Here is a 12622-nt window from a genome sequence, read left to right on the forward strand (position 1 = left end):
TTTTATGTTTGGTTTTAAGTATTACTTTGATACTTGGTTTTGTTTTAAGTATGGTTTGATACTGGGTTTTGTTTTATGTTTTGTTTTAAGTATCACTTTGATACTTGGTTTGTTTTAAGTATCGTTTGATACTTGGTTTTGTTTTATGTTTTGTTTTAAGTATTGCTTTGATACTTGGTTTGTTTTAAGTATCATTTGATACTTGGTATTGTTTTATGTTTTGTTTTAAGTATTGCTTTGATACTTAAATTAGTTTCACTAAAGTGTATCAATTGATACCTTTGATTAGCTTCGTTCATGCTAGATATGAACAGACTCATGTACTTAAAGACCACCTAATTTCACGATGAAAAAGGCAGACTTCGACAGACAGTATTTCAATATACTTGGTTGAACGGTTACCTTTGTTGCTCAGTACAACTTCGAAATCTCTTTTAGTTCTCAGCTCTCTCCTCCTCTCGGTAGAGCAGGCTACCTGCCAACTATCGTATCTTTACTGATAATGTGACTAGCACCTTGTGAACACGTTACACCTCTTACTTAATCGCCTTTCCTTTTCCCTTCTTCTTGGACAAATTTTTTACCATATGTCCAGTTTTTCCTCATTCAAAACATTCTCACTTCTGTCTTCTTGATTCTTTGGTGGATTTTGATTTCTTCTTGAAAACTTGCAGTGTGTCTTCTTCAGAGTTATTGGAGGGCTTCTGTCATGGTTGTCTATTACAGCTAGAGGATGCCTGTGTCTTGTATGCCTTGGTTTCATGGAGGATGGTGCCTCCTTTACTCTGCTTTTTGTGATTATTGCTGCCATATCATTGTTATCTTCCTCGAATTACTCTACCTCTCACTGGAGGGTAGGGTGCATGGAATCGTAGAATCGCTGCTTAAGGATATAATTGAAGATGCTTTCTTCCTTCATTGGGTCCCTATATATTAGGTAATCTGTAGCTATGACTGTGATTCTTTTGATGTGTTCTCCATTGATTTGGTAAAGCTGGTTGAATTTGTTGTATAGAAGGTCATTTGTGATAGAGGATTGGAATCGGTTTATGAGGTAATCAAGTACCGTAGATCCTCTCAATCTTACATTGCCGCCATATTTCTTCTTGCATTGGTAGTATACATTGGTTGCCTTTCCTTCGCAGAATGATCTAATGTATAGTCCAGATGTAGGGTTTTCCATATCTACTCTTTGTAAGAGAAGGTACTGTGTAAATTCAGTTGCGCATCGGTCAAAGGCTTTAGGCTTGAGGTCTTTTCCTTCTCTTGTTAACTTTGCCAGGAGGTGGAGCTTAAACTTAGCAGGTTCAGGTACTTTGGGTTCTTCCTCTTCTCCAGGCAGAGCCCAAGACTTTCCCCCTCCCAATGGCCCTCCTCCTGTACTAGCTAAATCTGATTCACTACTGGTTTCAGGATCATTCAGAGGTTCAAAGGTAGGCTTCTTTATTGGGGTAAGTGGGAATTCTCTTGGAGGTTGTGAGGCTTCTGTATTTGCAGGGTCTCCAGGCTCATTAACAGAGCTTTGAGGTTGTTTGTTTCTTGTGAGGTCTTGTTGTAGGATCTGCTTCCTACTCCTGGTCGTTAATGACTCTATATTGGTTTTGAGATAAAGCCAGATGTACAGTGATTCTGCCGCTTCTCTCTGCTAGCATTCTGAGATAGATGTCGATAGATTGATCAGGCCTAAATCCGGAGACAGGTTCTTAACCACTTGCTAAGGTTAAAAAAATGTGGCGTGTTCACAAGGTGCTAATCAGGTTATCGGTAAATGGTACGATAATTAGCAGGTGGCCTGCTTTACCAGAAAGGAGGTGAGAGCTGAGAACTAATAGATGCTTCGAGGGTTTACTGAGAAACAAAGAAGTAACCGTTCAACCAAGTATATTGAAATACTGTCTGTCAAAGTCTGCCTTTTCCATTGTGAAAACAGGCGGTCTTTAAATACATAAATCCATTCATGTCTGGTATGAATAAAGCCAATTAAAGGTATTAAGCAATACCGTTTGGTATAACCAATCAAGTATCAAAGTGATACTTAAAACAAAACATAAAACAAAACCAAGTATCAGACGATACTTAAAACAAATCAACTATCAAACCAATACTTAAAACAAAACATAAAACAAAACCAAGTATCAAAGTGATACTTAAAACAAAACATAAAACAAAACTAATAACCAAGTACCTGTACCGGTTTCACCCAGTACAGATAAATATACTTCGTAAAATAGCAGGTGTAGTACTCAAGGATTGTGAGGTAATGAAATGTCAAGGATGCCTCAGACTTTTTCCAGCAAATACTTGCCTTTTACAAAGACAACCCATTTGAATGCAGAGACTCTAAAGGCAACTACAGTGGACCAGATCTGTCAATCATAGGAAAGAGTTGGCATAAACGGTTTCTACAATGTCAACCAAAATTACAATCAACCTATAGTCGAGCTCTGGATAATGACTGTGCTTTAATGTGTTCGCAAAATACTAGTCACGTTATTGGTAATAGGTATGATAGTTGGCTGGTACCCTGCTCTTCCAGAGAGGAGGCGAGAGCTATAAACTAAAGAAGGCTTTGAAGGTATACAGAGAAAACAAAGAAGTAACTGTTCAACCAAGTATATTGAAATAATGTCTGTCGAAGTCTGCCTTTTCCATTGTGGAATCAGAAAGTCTTTAAATACAAAATTCTTCTCATGTCTAGCATGAAGAGAACTAATCAATGGTATCAAATGATACACTTTGGTAAAACCTTTTAAGTATCAAAAACGATACTTAAAACTGAACATAAAACAAAACAAAGTATCAAAAAATACTTAGAACAAAATATAAAACAAAACTAAGTATCAAATAATACTGAAAACAAACTAAGTATTAAAGGGATACTTAAAACAAAACAGAAAACAAAACTAAGTATCAAATGATACTTAAAACAAACCAAGTATCAAAGGGATACTTAAAACAAAACACAAAACAAAACTAATAATCGAGTACCTGAACAGGTTACATGTGCAATGAACTACAATTTAGTTATCCTAAGTGATTTCTTTACCATACTTGATAAAGTAATAAAGGAAGTCAAAATCAAACTATAGAATATCTACAATATAGACGAAAAATGCTTTCTAATGGGGCTTATTCAGTGTTCTTTACATGTAACATGTTCGCAAGGTGCTAATCACGTTAACGATAATAGATACGATAGTTGGCATGTGGCCTGCTCTTCCAGAGAGGAGGCGAGAGCTGAGAACTAAACGAGGCTGCGAGGGTGTACTGAGGAACAAAGAAGTAACCGTTCAACCAAGTATATTGATATACTGTCTGTCGAAGTCTGCCTTTTCTATCGTAGAAACAGGCGGTCTTTAAATACACAAATCTGTTCATGTCTAGCATGAACGAAACTAATCAAAGGTATCAATTGATACTCTTTGGTAAAACTCCTTAAGTATTAAAGCGATACTTAAAACAAAACTTAAAATAAAACCAAGTATCAAACGATACTTAAAACAAACCAAGTATTAAAGCGATACTTAAAACAAAACATAAAACAAAACCAAGTATCAAGCGATACTTAAAACAAACCAAGTATCAAAGCGATACTTAAAACAAAACATAAAACAAAACCAAGTATCAAACAATACTTAACACAAACCAAGTATCAAAGCGATACTTAAAACAAAACATAAAACAAAACCAAGTATCAAACAATACTTAACACAAACCAAGTATCAAAGCGATACTTAAAACAAAACATAAAACAAAACCAATAACCGAGTACCCATACCGGTTACAAAGTAAAACAATTGACTTAATAGTAATAATAAGTATTAAAGGCTTTAGACAATGCATCATCTAAGAGAGTAACTGGAGTTGATAAATAATTATTTATGGAGCTTTTCCAAAGTGCTCAGAAGGAGGTCATGACAATTCGTAATTGTTGGAGTGCATTTCTGGCAACTGGGATTTATCCTTACAACCCCTTACTAGTTTTAAAGACTTTTCCGCTACAAGGAACATATTCAGCCTTGATTTCTGCAAACGAGACCTGAGTAGGGTATGTGGAAGATAATAGCTATATGCAGGAAACTGCAGGTGGTACCCTTGTCCTGGACATCCAAAATCGCCTGAAAGCTATCATACTCGATTCTCCAGAAATACCCTCTAGTCTACAACAATTTTCAACAACACTACATAACACCTCTACTATTCAGTCACATGTGGTTACTATTCTTGATCAGCTGAGTGAGCTTGAGGTTGATGGAGTCTCAATTAATACTCCGCTCTGCAAAAGAGTGCTACAGTTGGGAAAATCAGCCCAGATGTCAATGGCCTATGAAGCTATTCAGCTTAAAACAAATCATCAGTTATGGTAAAAAAATTGGAAAAGGAACACTGGAACAGTAAAATCAGGTTCTGGCCCTAGAGTCCGCTCAGTAATTCCTAATAAAGGGACTCCGGTCCTTACCATCGCTAAAGTCCAAGAGCGGAAACACAAGGCACATGAAAAGATGGTAGCTGAGCTACAAAAGCAGGAACAGCTTGAGCAAAAGCGACAGGACAAAGCATTGCATGAGGCAATGTTGTCTTCTCCAATAGGTTCTGTGTATGAAGCATTGCCTACAGCCGAGAATGGCGAATTTTATGTTTTCCTTGACCTTATGGCTACCTCATGGGTAGAGTGCTTAAAATCAGATTTTTTTTCTTTCATCAAGTACCTTATCTGGTTGGCGTGAGGAGGATTATCATTCTACACCTCACCCAAGACTTCTCAAGGATCACAGGCAGAGGGGGCTAATTGCATCCTCAAAGGCACAAGGTACATGGGAGTGGGATCCAGCAGAGAATAAAATTGATTGTGCATTTCTACATATTTCTTTTCCTTAATTTTGAGTAAATTAAGCCTGTACAGCAGCTCATGGTGAAGCCAGTTCACAATGAGACAAGAACACCTATAACTTAGAACTTTTATTAAACCGGAATCCTTTGTATGGGAATTCTCACTATGTTGTCAGTCTTTGCTCTCACTTCTAGTAATGTGTAATGTGATTCACTACTGGATACTGATTCACTTCCAGGTCTGATTTACTTCTGGGTTCAATATGTTACTCTAGTACAGTATGGTTCTGGAAGACTAAACTTAAAATGGAGTAAAAGTTCATATGATAATTCACGTTACATTTTCAAAGTTTACCCTTTGCCCAATAATTTCTACACAAAGGATATATTATTTATCATATTTAGAAGAAGTCAACTATATTGGATTCATTAAAGATTAAGAAACATGAAGGTCAGACTCTGCTATTCTTCTGTGAGAGGAATATCTAGTGAATACATGCTTTTTAAAATCCTCTGACCTATAGACAAGATCCTGTCCATATGCATTGATCATATGTAATAATCACTGGTAATACTTCCAGATTAATGTATTGGACACTTGTACCAATACCTCTGGAACAATTCGAACCAGGGCAGGAGATGTGTATTTACAATTTGCCCTGGCGTAAACTTCAACCCTTCTCCTATAATACTCTATAAAGTTTAATCCATGTATTCAAGTAGTGGCAATAGTGAGGGGATCAACAAGTGTGATTATAGCTGGCGGAGTTGATTATTTTGGAGTTCAGAAAGAGAGGAGAGGATGCATAATATAGATAAATTGAGGGAAAATGTAAAGAGGGAGGAAATGTGACAAGGTGAATGTAATGGATAACAGGATAGATGATATCATAAAATAATTATATTGTGATAGCTGAGTTATAATTTTATTTTGAAACTATAAGACATAGATTATCACTTTTAACTACAATTCTAGTGGGGTTTAAGGGTATGGGAAGTGTAGGGTTGCAGTTTACTCTGGGCGTTACACTTAGTGTCACCAGCAAAATTGTCACATTTTTTTGTGAGAAACCTAGTACAGAGTTTAGTCTTCCAGAACCATATTTCCGTTGAGTTGTGGTTTTTTTCTCCTGACCTATTGTTAACTTACACCAAGATCGCACTATAACTTAGTTTAACCGCAAGTGCGACCGCACTGTGCGGGGGGGGGAAATTGAGCTTATAAGTTTTGTTGATACCCATACTTGTGTGGCGGTTTTTCTTTTCGCGTATGATATATAAGAATGTTCTTCACGTATTCTCCCGAGAAAGAATGTAACTTATCATGGAAGAGGACCACGGGGAAGACAAGGACGAGAACATCCCTCACGAGAAGAGGGATGACAAACAGTGCAATTATGACGGTAATTGTTTTATCCTGTCCTTTTATTCTCTTTTAAGGGTTGTTCGACGTTACCGTTTTGCGTATCATGATTGTACTGTACAGGCCATGATTCGGCAAACAAAGCCCATAAACCGACCAACCACAGTCCTAAAAAAATAGCCCGCAAAAATAAAGTCTTGGTCCGTGGTCTTCGGTCTCATTCACCATCACTTATCCTTCAGCCTGGCTTCCATCGTCAACATGGTATAACCTCTCTTGTCCTCAACTTTTCCCGAGCCCTTTACAAAGTGCTGGCACGCGTGTGCCGGGGTATAAAGATTGTTTCAAAAGGGCCCTCAGGCACGGAGGTCTGGGGAGCTATATTGGTGAATGCGCTCTTGGATAGAAGTTGAGAGTTGTGTGCATTGCGTATCGTAACGCATAAGATGGCGAAGGGGGGGATTTCATAGTTCGAGTCGGCTTTAGAAGTTTTTATGATGCTACTTAGTCGGTATTAGCACCATGGCGGAGGTGGTTCCGTGCCCTCATAGTGGTGACCTGGGACTGAACGAATGGATATATGGGGCTGGTAAGCGGATGAGGGGCAGTCTCAAGATGGATGGGGACGACTTCATCTCCACCACCCACCCTGAGCTTCACGTGTAGTTCGGGATCTACATAATTCTTTGGTCTTGCGAAAGTGAATATAAGGTAGCGGTGAGCTGCTAGTGCTATTCACAAGTTGATTCCCAGATTTTTGTATGTTCTAATACCAATTGGAAATGTCGCGACTGAATTAAACTCTGAACAACATCATCTTCCTATGGTTCGAGCCCGATTATCTAAATTTCATGTAGGATCTTTGTACTGACTCTTATGCTTAAATGATAGCTGAAAGGAGGTGGTGTAACCGTATATGTGAGAATCATATAGTTGACCTACTACTGGTATCACATTATACAGCTCTAGCATTTATGCACACAGCTTTAGGATTTAGTGATATTGCCTTATTTAATAATATCATAATATTATGATGAGAAGGAAGAAATCATTAGTCATTCTCAACGACAGCACAGCACACGACTCGGTCCATGGTAAGCACTTGAAATCACATGTCGTCCAGCACTCCCGACCAGCCCATAGAAATAAAGTCCAATAAATCGATCCCTCCCCCTTGTCAGAGGTAAACGTGACCGGGGGCCCTTGTTCCATAGTAACAAATAAATAACACTAAACCCCTCCCACGTCTAGACTTCTAACCACCCGTTTCCTAAACGAGTGGGTCTCTAGTGTTCCATAGGGGTTCCCTGGTTCTCCAGATCGGGTTCCCTTTCCTCCTCCTTGGGCTGGAGAGCCTCTTTAACCATGAGGAGCATCATAATCTTTGCTGGTTTCATCAACCAGTCAACCAGCCCTGTATCTTTTTGCGTGCTATCTTTTTGCGTGCTATCCGGCTCTGACTCCAAACCCTCTGCATCATCCTCCGGCTCCGACATTGAACTCTGCTCAACCTCCTCCGGCGCTGCCTTCTTACTCTCGACGGTGTCATTCCCAGTCCACAGCCAGACCGCCGTGTGATGCACAAATCTCACTAAGGGGAGGAAGGCATACCCGGCGAGAATTATCACGTACACAAGCGCCAGCTGCAGAGCCCATATGGGGAACCCGGGAAGCCTCACAAGCTTCTTCAAGGGGCCAGCATTCTCAACCTTCTGCCCTCGGAGCGTGCGGATTATGAAGGTCAGCTCTTGCACGGGAACCACGATGGTGATGTATATCGCCGTGAAGTACCAGTACCACCAGTCGCTCTCGTTGCCGTGAATATCATTGTCGGTGAGCAACGCGCTGCGTTTTTCCGCTTCGTCTAGGCTGCGGGCCCTCTTTTTCCAATAGTTCCAGGCTGGCCGCTTATCTCGGCAGATGGGTTTCTTGCTAGTCTTTTTGCGGTTGGGGACCCCTTTCATTCTATTGCGGATTGAGCGTTGGGCCCACCTTTTCAGGGCTGCAAGGTTGCGGCGGAGGGAGGAAAGATTCATCAGGAGGATTAATGTACCGGAGGCTACGGCGAGCATGATTCTGACGAGGGCTTTTGCGGGATATTTCCAATGGAGTTCTTGTATGGCCACGATACTCTATGGGTACTAGGTCAAAATACTAGCCGTTGGCTTACGAAAGGGGGTAGAGACGCACGGTGGAGAACGTTAAGGGTAAATAAATAGCTGTAACAACAGCAAAAAGATTGATCGTGCGCGCGAGTTGTGTGGAGGTCCTCGCTTCTCGGAGCGCTAGCTCACTCGATAGCTAATATCACCATCAGCATACCTCTTCCCAAGAAACACCATCGATCCATGGAGGGGATGCCTACTGATTCCTTAAGATTCCTAATCCGGTCAATCCGCTCCTGTAAGTTCTTCGACATTTTCTCCAGCTTAGCACAACGCGCCTTAACGTCCGCTCGGTTCTGAACAATCTCTTCCCCAAACTTCCTTTGGTCCTTTTCGGACCACCGAGGTTTATACTTTCGTCTTTCTTCTTCTGATATCCACTGCATCGCAACGGTACTGGTCTCCCGACACTTATCCTGCAAAGCACCATAAACGTCGAGCAGCCAGGGATAGAATACGCTATTCTTGTTCATGGTTTTGAAATAGTTCTCCCCTCTGAGGTCATCTTCCATCAGTAACGGGATGAAAATATTTTGCGATTTCTGCTTCGAACAAACATTTTATCAGCATATGCAAATACCGTTACCACGTTTCTAACTTATGAACCTACATTGCCTTCCCCCATAGACTTAGTAATAGTATTGAGGACATTCTTGGTCTGCGAGAGTACTAGATCGAGAGCCTGGCACACAAGAAACCCCTCTAGGCACTTTCGTTGTCTCAGAGTCTTACAAGAGTCGATGCGTTCCACTCGAGCCCGGGTATCTGTAATGAGTTCCTGTCTTCCAAAGTTGTAAAACACATAGCATGTCCAGAACTGGTCATGAAGGTCGCCAATAAATCGGAACCCCATGGAAGCCTCGACCATGATGCAGTTTGGCGCGGCGTCGTTCATCGTTAGGAACTCAGGCTGTCTCCTCTGAAAATAGTTTGGTAGGAGAGGCGACTCCACGCCTTGCCGAGATGGGGTTGTGATAAAATTGATGTTGAATTCTGTAATCCAGAGATTGTCTGGCATGATTGTCTTCAAAGATGTTAGGCATTGGAAGGGTATTTTGTCAAAGAAGCAAGAGAATTGAAATACCTGCTCTTCAAATCTTATTTCGTGAGAATCCATGAGGGTCAGTCGTAAGAGAAATTGATTTATATGGCAGGCTTCTTGGTAATCCAGGTTAGCCATTAGCGAGATTAGGTGCTCGATCGCGCAGTCCTCCATGATTCTATATTAGACCGTCAGACGCGGAGCTGGTTTTCATATAGGGGGTAAAGGGGTGGCTGTCTGGGTACGAACATTACTCTTTTTCTGGCTTTCTCGTGATCCCTCTGCCATCAAATAGTCAGTAACGCAATATCACTAGTGTGGAGAGGATGTTTCTCATACTTGCTCCTGCAACTTTAACAACGCCTCGCCCCCGTGGGTGCGGTCAGGCTCATTCTTTCCATTTGGTTGAATTAACTCGTTTTTTTATCCCCCCAGCAACAATTCGACTTATCTTTTATACTCTCCAAAAACTTGTTTTTCCCCTCATTAGTTTCCCAAAAGCAGCACCAATTGCCCTCAATATCTCCCCGCTCAAAACTATATCCCGGTTTTAAAAAATCTTCTATAGATTTCCTATTTAGTTCGAACTTCTCCCGCTTGTGCTTCATAAAGAGAGGGTCTCTAAACCAGTACCGCTCGCCATAAGCTGTTCCAATTAGAACAAACACAATATCGCCGGGGGTCTTGAAAACCACTCACAAGGTGGATCATTTACTTGACGGAGGTCCTCAGTGGTCATATACAAGAACACCCCCTTCTTTCCCGATATTTTTTCGTCCTGACGAACACCCGCAATGCTGTTTGCGCCCAGGATTGTACTAGCTTTCACCAGGTCCTCCTGCGAGAGTATAGATCCCTGTGCCCCTTCAGTACGGGTAGGAGGATCTGCAATCCTTTGATTGGAAACGTTAGTTCATGGTTAAAACCCTCCGAATGATTTGACGCAGAGACTGGTGGTCTAGCCTACTTTGGAGTATTGGTATGAGTATAATCCGCGCTGAGAAAGTGCGTAACTATATCCCAATATGGGGTGCAAAGGCCGTGGGAACTAGGGGTAACCATGTCGCTAGCAAAAATCCCAACTGAATAAGCTCTTGCCTCCAAACTCTCCCGCAACTCCTGACGACGCACTTTGTCAAACGCAAGCTGGTAGTGCATAAAAGATGCCCAGGCGTCTGGAGTTTGTGCCTTGGAAGAGTCGCTGAGTGTATCGCAGTATTTGAGTCTCTGTCCAGGCAGATATCGGTTTATTGTTGTCGTCGAAGAAGAAATCGTCGACAAGTGATGGAATGGCAATAGTACAAGCCTGTTTCTCTAGAAAGGGTTCTCTAACATGGCCTCTAATTTTTGAGATAAAGCGGTCAGGGAAAGACCTTTGACCAGTGTTAGTCCCGGGGTGGAGGAAAGCCTTAATCGTCCGATTTCTAATTGCTTTGTCGTCTAAGCTTTGGTGAGCCTTCCATTCGCTCCAGTTTTGGTCGCCGGAAAACAATTCAAGTAGCCTATTCGTAGCCCTAACGGCCCGCCAGACAACTACTTGTATCGTGATATCATAGACATAGATACCTTGTCCACCGTAGCCACAATCTATATTATCCTGCGCCTTTCGGAACCGGGCGTACGGCGGTGATGACCCCCCCAGCGTTTCTAAGTGATCCGGCCATAGCTGAGATTCTGGATGCTTCATCCTCTCGATTGTCTTCCAGAATGGCTTTAGAAAACATTCCACCATTCGAGTGATCAGAGGCTTTTCACGTGGATAGTTGGTCAAACACTTATCCAACAAAATAAATAATCGGCAACAATCATCGAAGGTATCTTCGTACATAAATAGCTCCGGTTCAATGGGCTCCGTTGGTTGAGAGTTGATAGGCTCATTGGTTGGGTCCGCTAAATCTACAGCTCCTGCAGAAACCCCGACTGGTCGCGTAGTGTCCACAACCATACCCTTGGAGGAGCTCTCTGCGGTTCCGGCTAGGGCACCTCTCTCTTCCTCAATTCCCTCCCTCCCCACGACTTCCCCAGCCTTATCCGGCTTCACGGGCGGCGCAGGATCCGCCGGCTGATATGGGGAAACATTCTCAGCGCCGTTTCGTTCGGCGTCTCCAAGCAGGAAAGTAAAGCATCCAAAAATTACGTTCCGAATCCTCTTCTGGTAATCGCTCTTCGTTTCGTCATCCGCAGTATTCTGCTGTTGAAGTACCTTATCAATTTCTAGGAGGTAAAAAGCTTGGTTTCTAGATCTTGTTAGGGCTTTGCAAGCCGACCAATAAGAGGGAGGGACTTTGTTGGCTTACAGAAAACTACGCCATGTCGGATTCATATTGATCAGATAATGATCGAACAGAAAATAGGGTCGATAGGTTTCCCGATCGGGCTTCGGCAATGGGATAGCGTGCGAGAGTATAGTCTCAAGGTTTCGCCTGAAAATAAATGACGAGGGTTTAGTCTTAAAGCACCACCACCGGTCACGTGAGAATTTAAAGTGAGGAGATATATCGTAGTACTGTGGTGGAATATCTGGAACGTTTTCGTGACCCAATTTGAATACCGTGGTAAATTTCACCCTTGATTTCCGTTTCAATATAAATGTCTCACGATGCCTTATTATTGGATGGTCCGACAGAATATTAATATCAAGTTTGGTCATGTCAGTTGGTTTGCCGTCCCGGTGGAGGCTAAACGACTTCGGTTTACCATCTTCGAATAAGGTTGCAATCGCATAATAACTGTCGCGCTGGATCTTCCACTGAGATCCCTCGGCTTCTCCTTCTGGCATTCGCTGCAAAAAATGGTCGGGAGCACCATCCTCCCTACCCCTTGGTTGGGGCGTTTCAGATGATATCCTGATTCCTGTGGTGAACTCAAATTCCAGACTGAGCTCGGTTTCCTCGCTAGATTCTGAAGTCAAGCACATATCTTGAATATTCTCGCCATGTTGGATATAGTGCTGTAGGATGACCCTGACCTTCCCCTCCACGGTGTAGCGTACCTCTGGCCATCTATCATTCCTGTAGTAATGTTCGAGTTTTGAGATGTTGATATTACGTGAGAATCGAAGTCCGAGCCCCTGATTGTCCACGCAAAGTGCATTAAATTTATCGTGTCTTCGTGGATAGGCAGGGATATCGCTATAAAACGAAACACTGGGTTTCCACTCCGGGTTATCCAGCCCCCAGCTCTGGGTTCCACTTTGGGATCTCTGGGCCAGCGGAATATGTT

The 12622-nt window shown here is 42.1% G+C and overlaps 1 protein-coding gene; it reads right to left on the bottom strand.

Annotated features, from left to right (window-relative positions):
- Positions 1–7178: 7178 nt before the first annotated feature.
- On the bottom strand, positions 7179–9376 carry GSTUM_00005973001 (uncharacterized protein; the record flags this gene model as incomplete). XM_002838065.2 has 4 exons in its annotated part: positions 7179–8325; positions 8384–8494; positions 8559–8900; positions 8969–9376. The coding sequence occupies 4 exons, from the start codon at positions 9374–9376 to the stop codon at positions 7480–7482; spliced, it is 1707 nt and encodes a 568-aa protein (XP_002838111.1). The 3' UTR covers positions 7179–7479.
- Between the last annotated feature and the right edge of the window lie 3246 nt (positions 9377–12622).

This window comes from Tuber melanosporum (assembly GCF_000151645.1).
Source record: "Tuber melanosporum whole genome shotgun sequence assembly, scaffold_22, strain Mel28".
Classification (NCBI taxonomy): Eukaryota; Fungi; Ascomycota; class Pezizomycetes; order Pezizales; family Tuberaceae; genus Tuber; species Tuber melanosporum.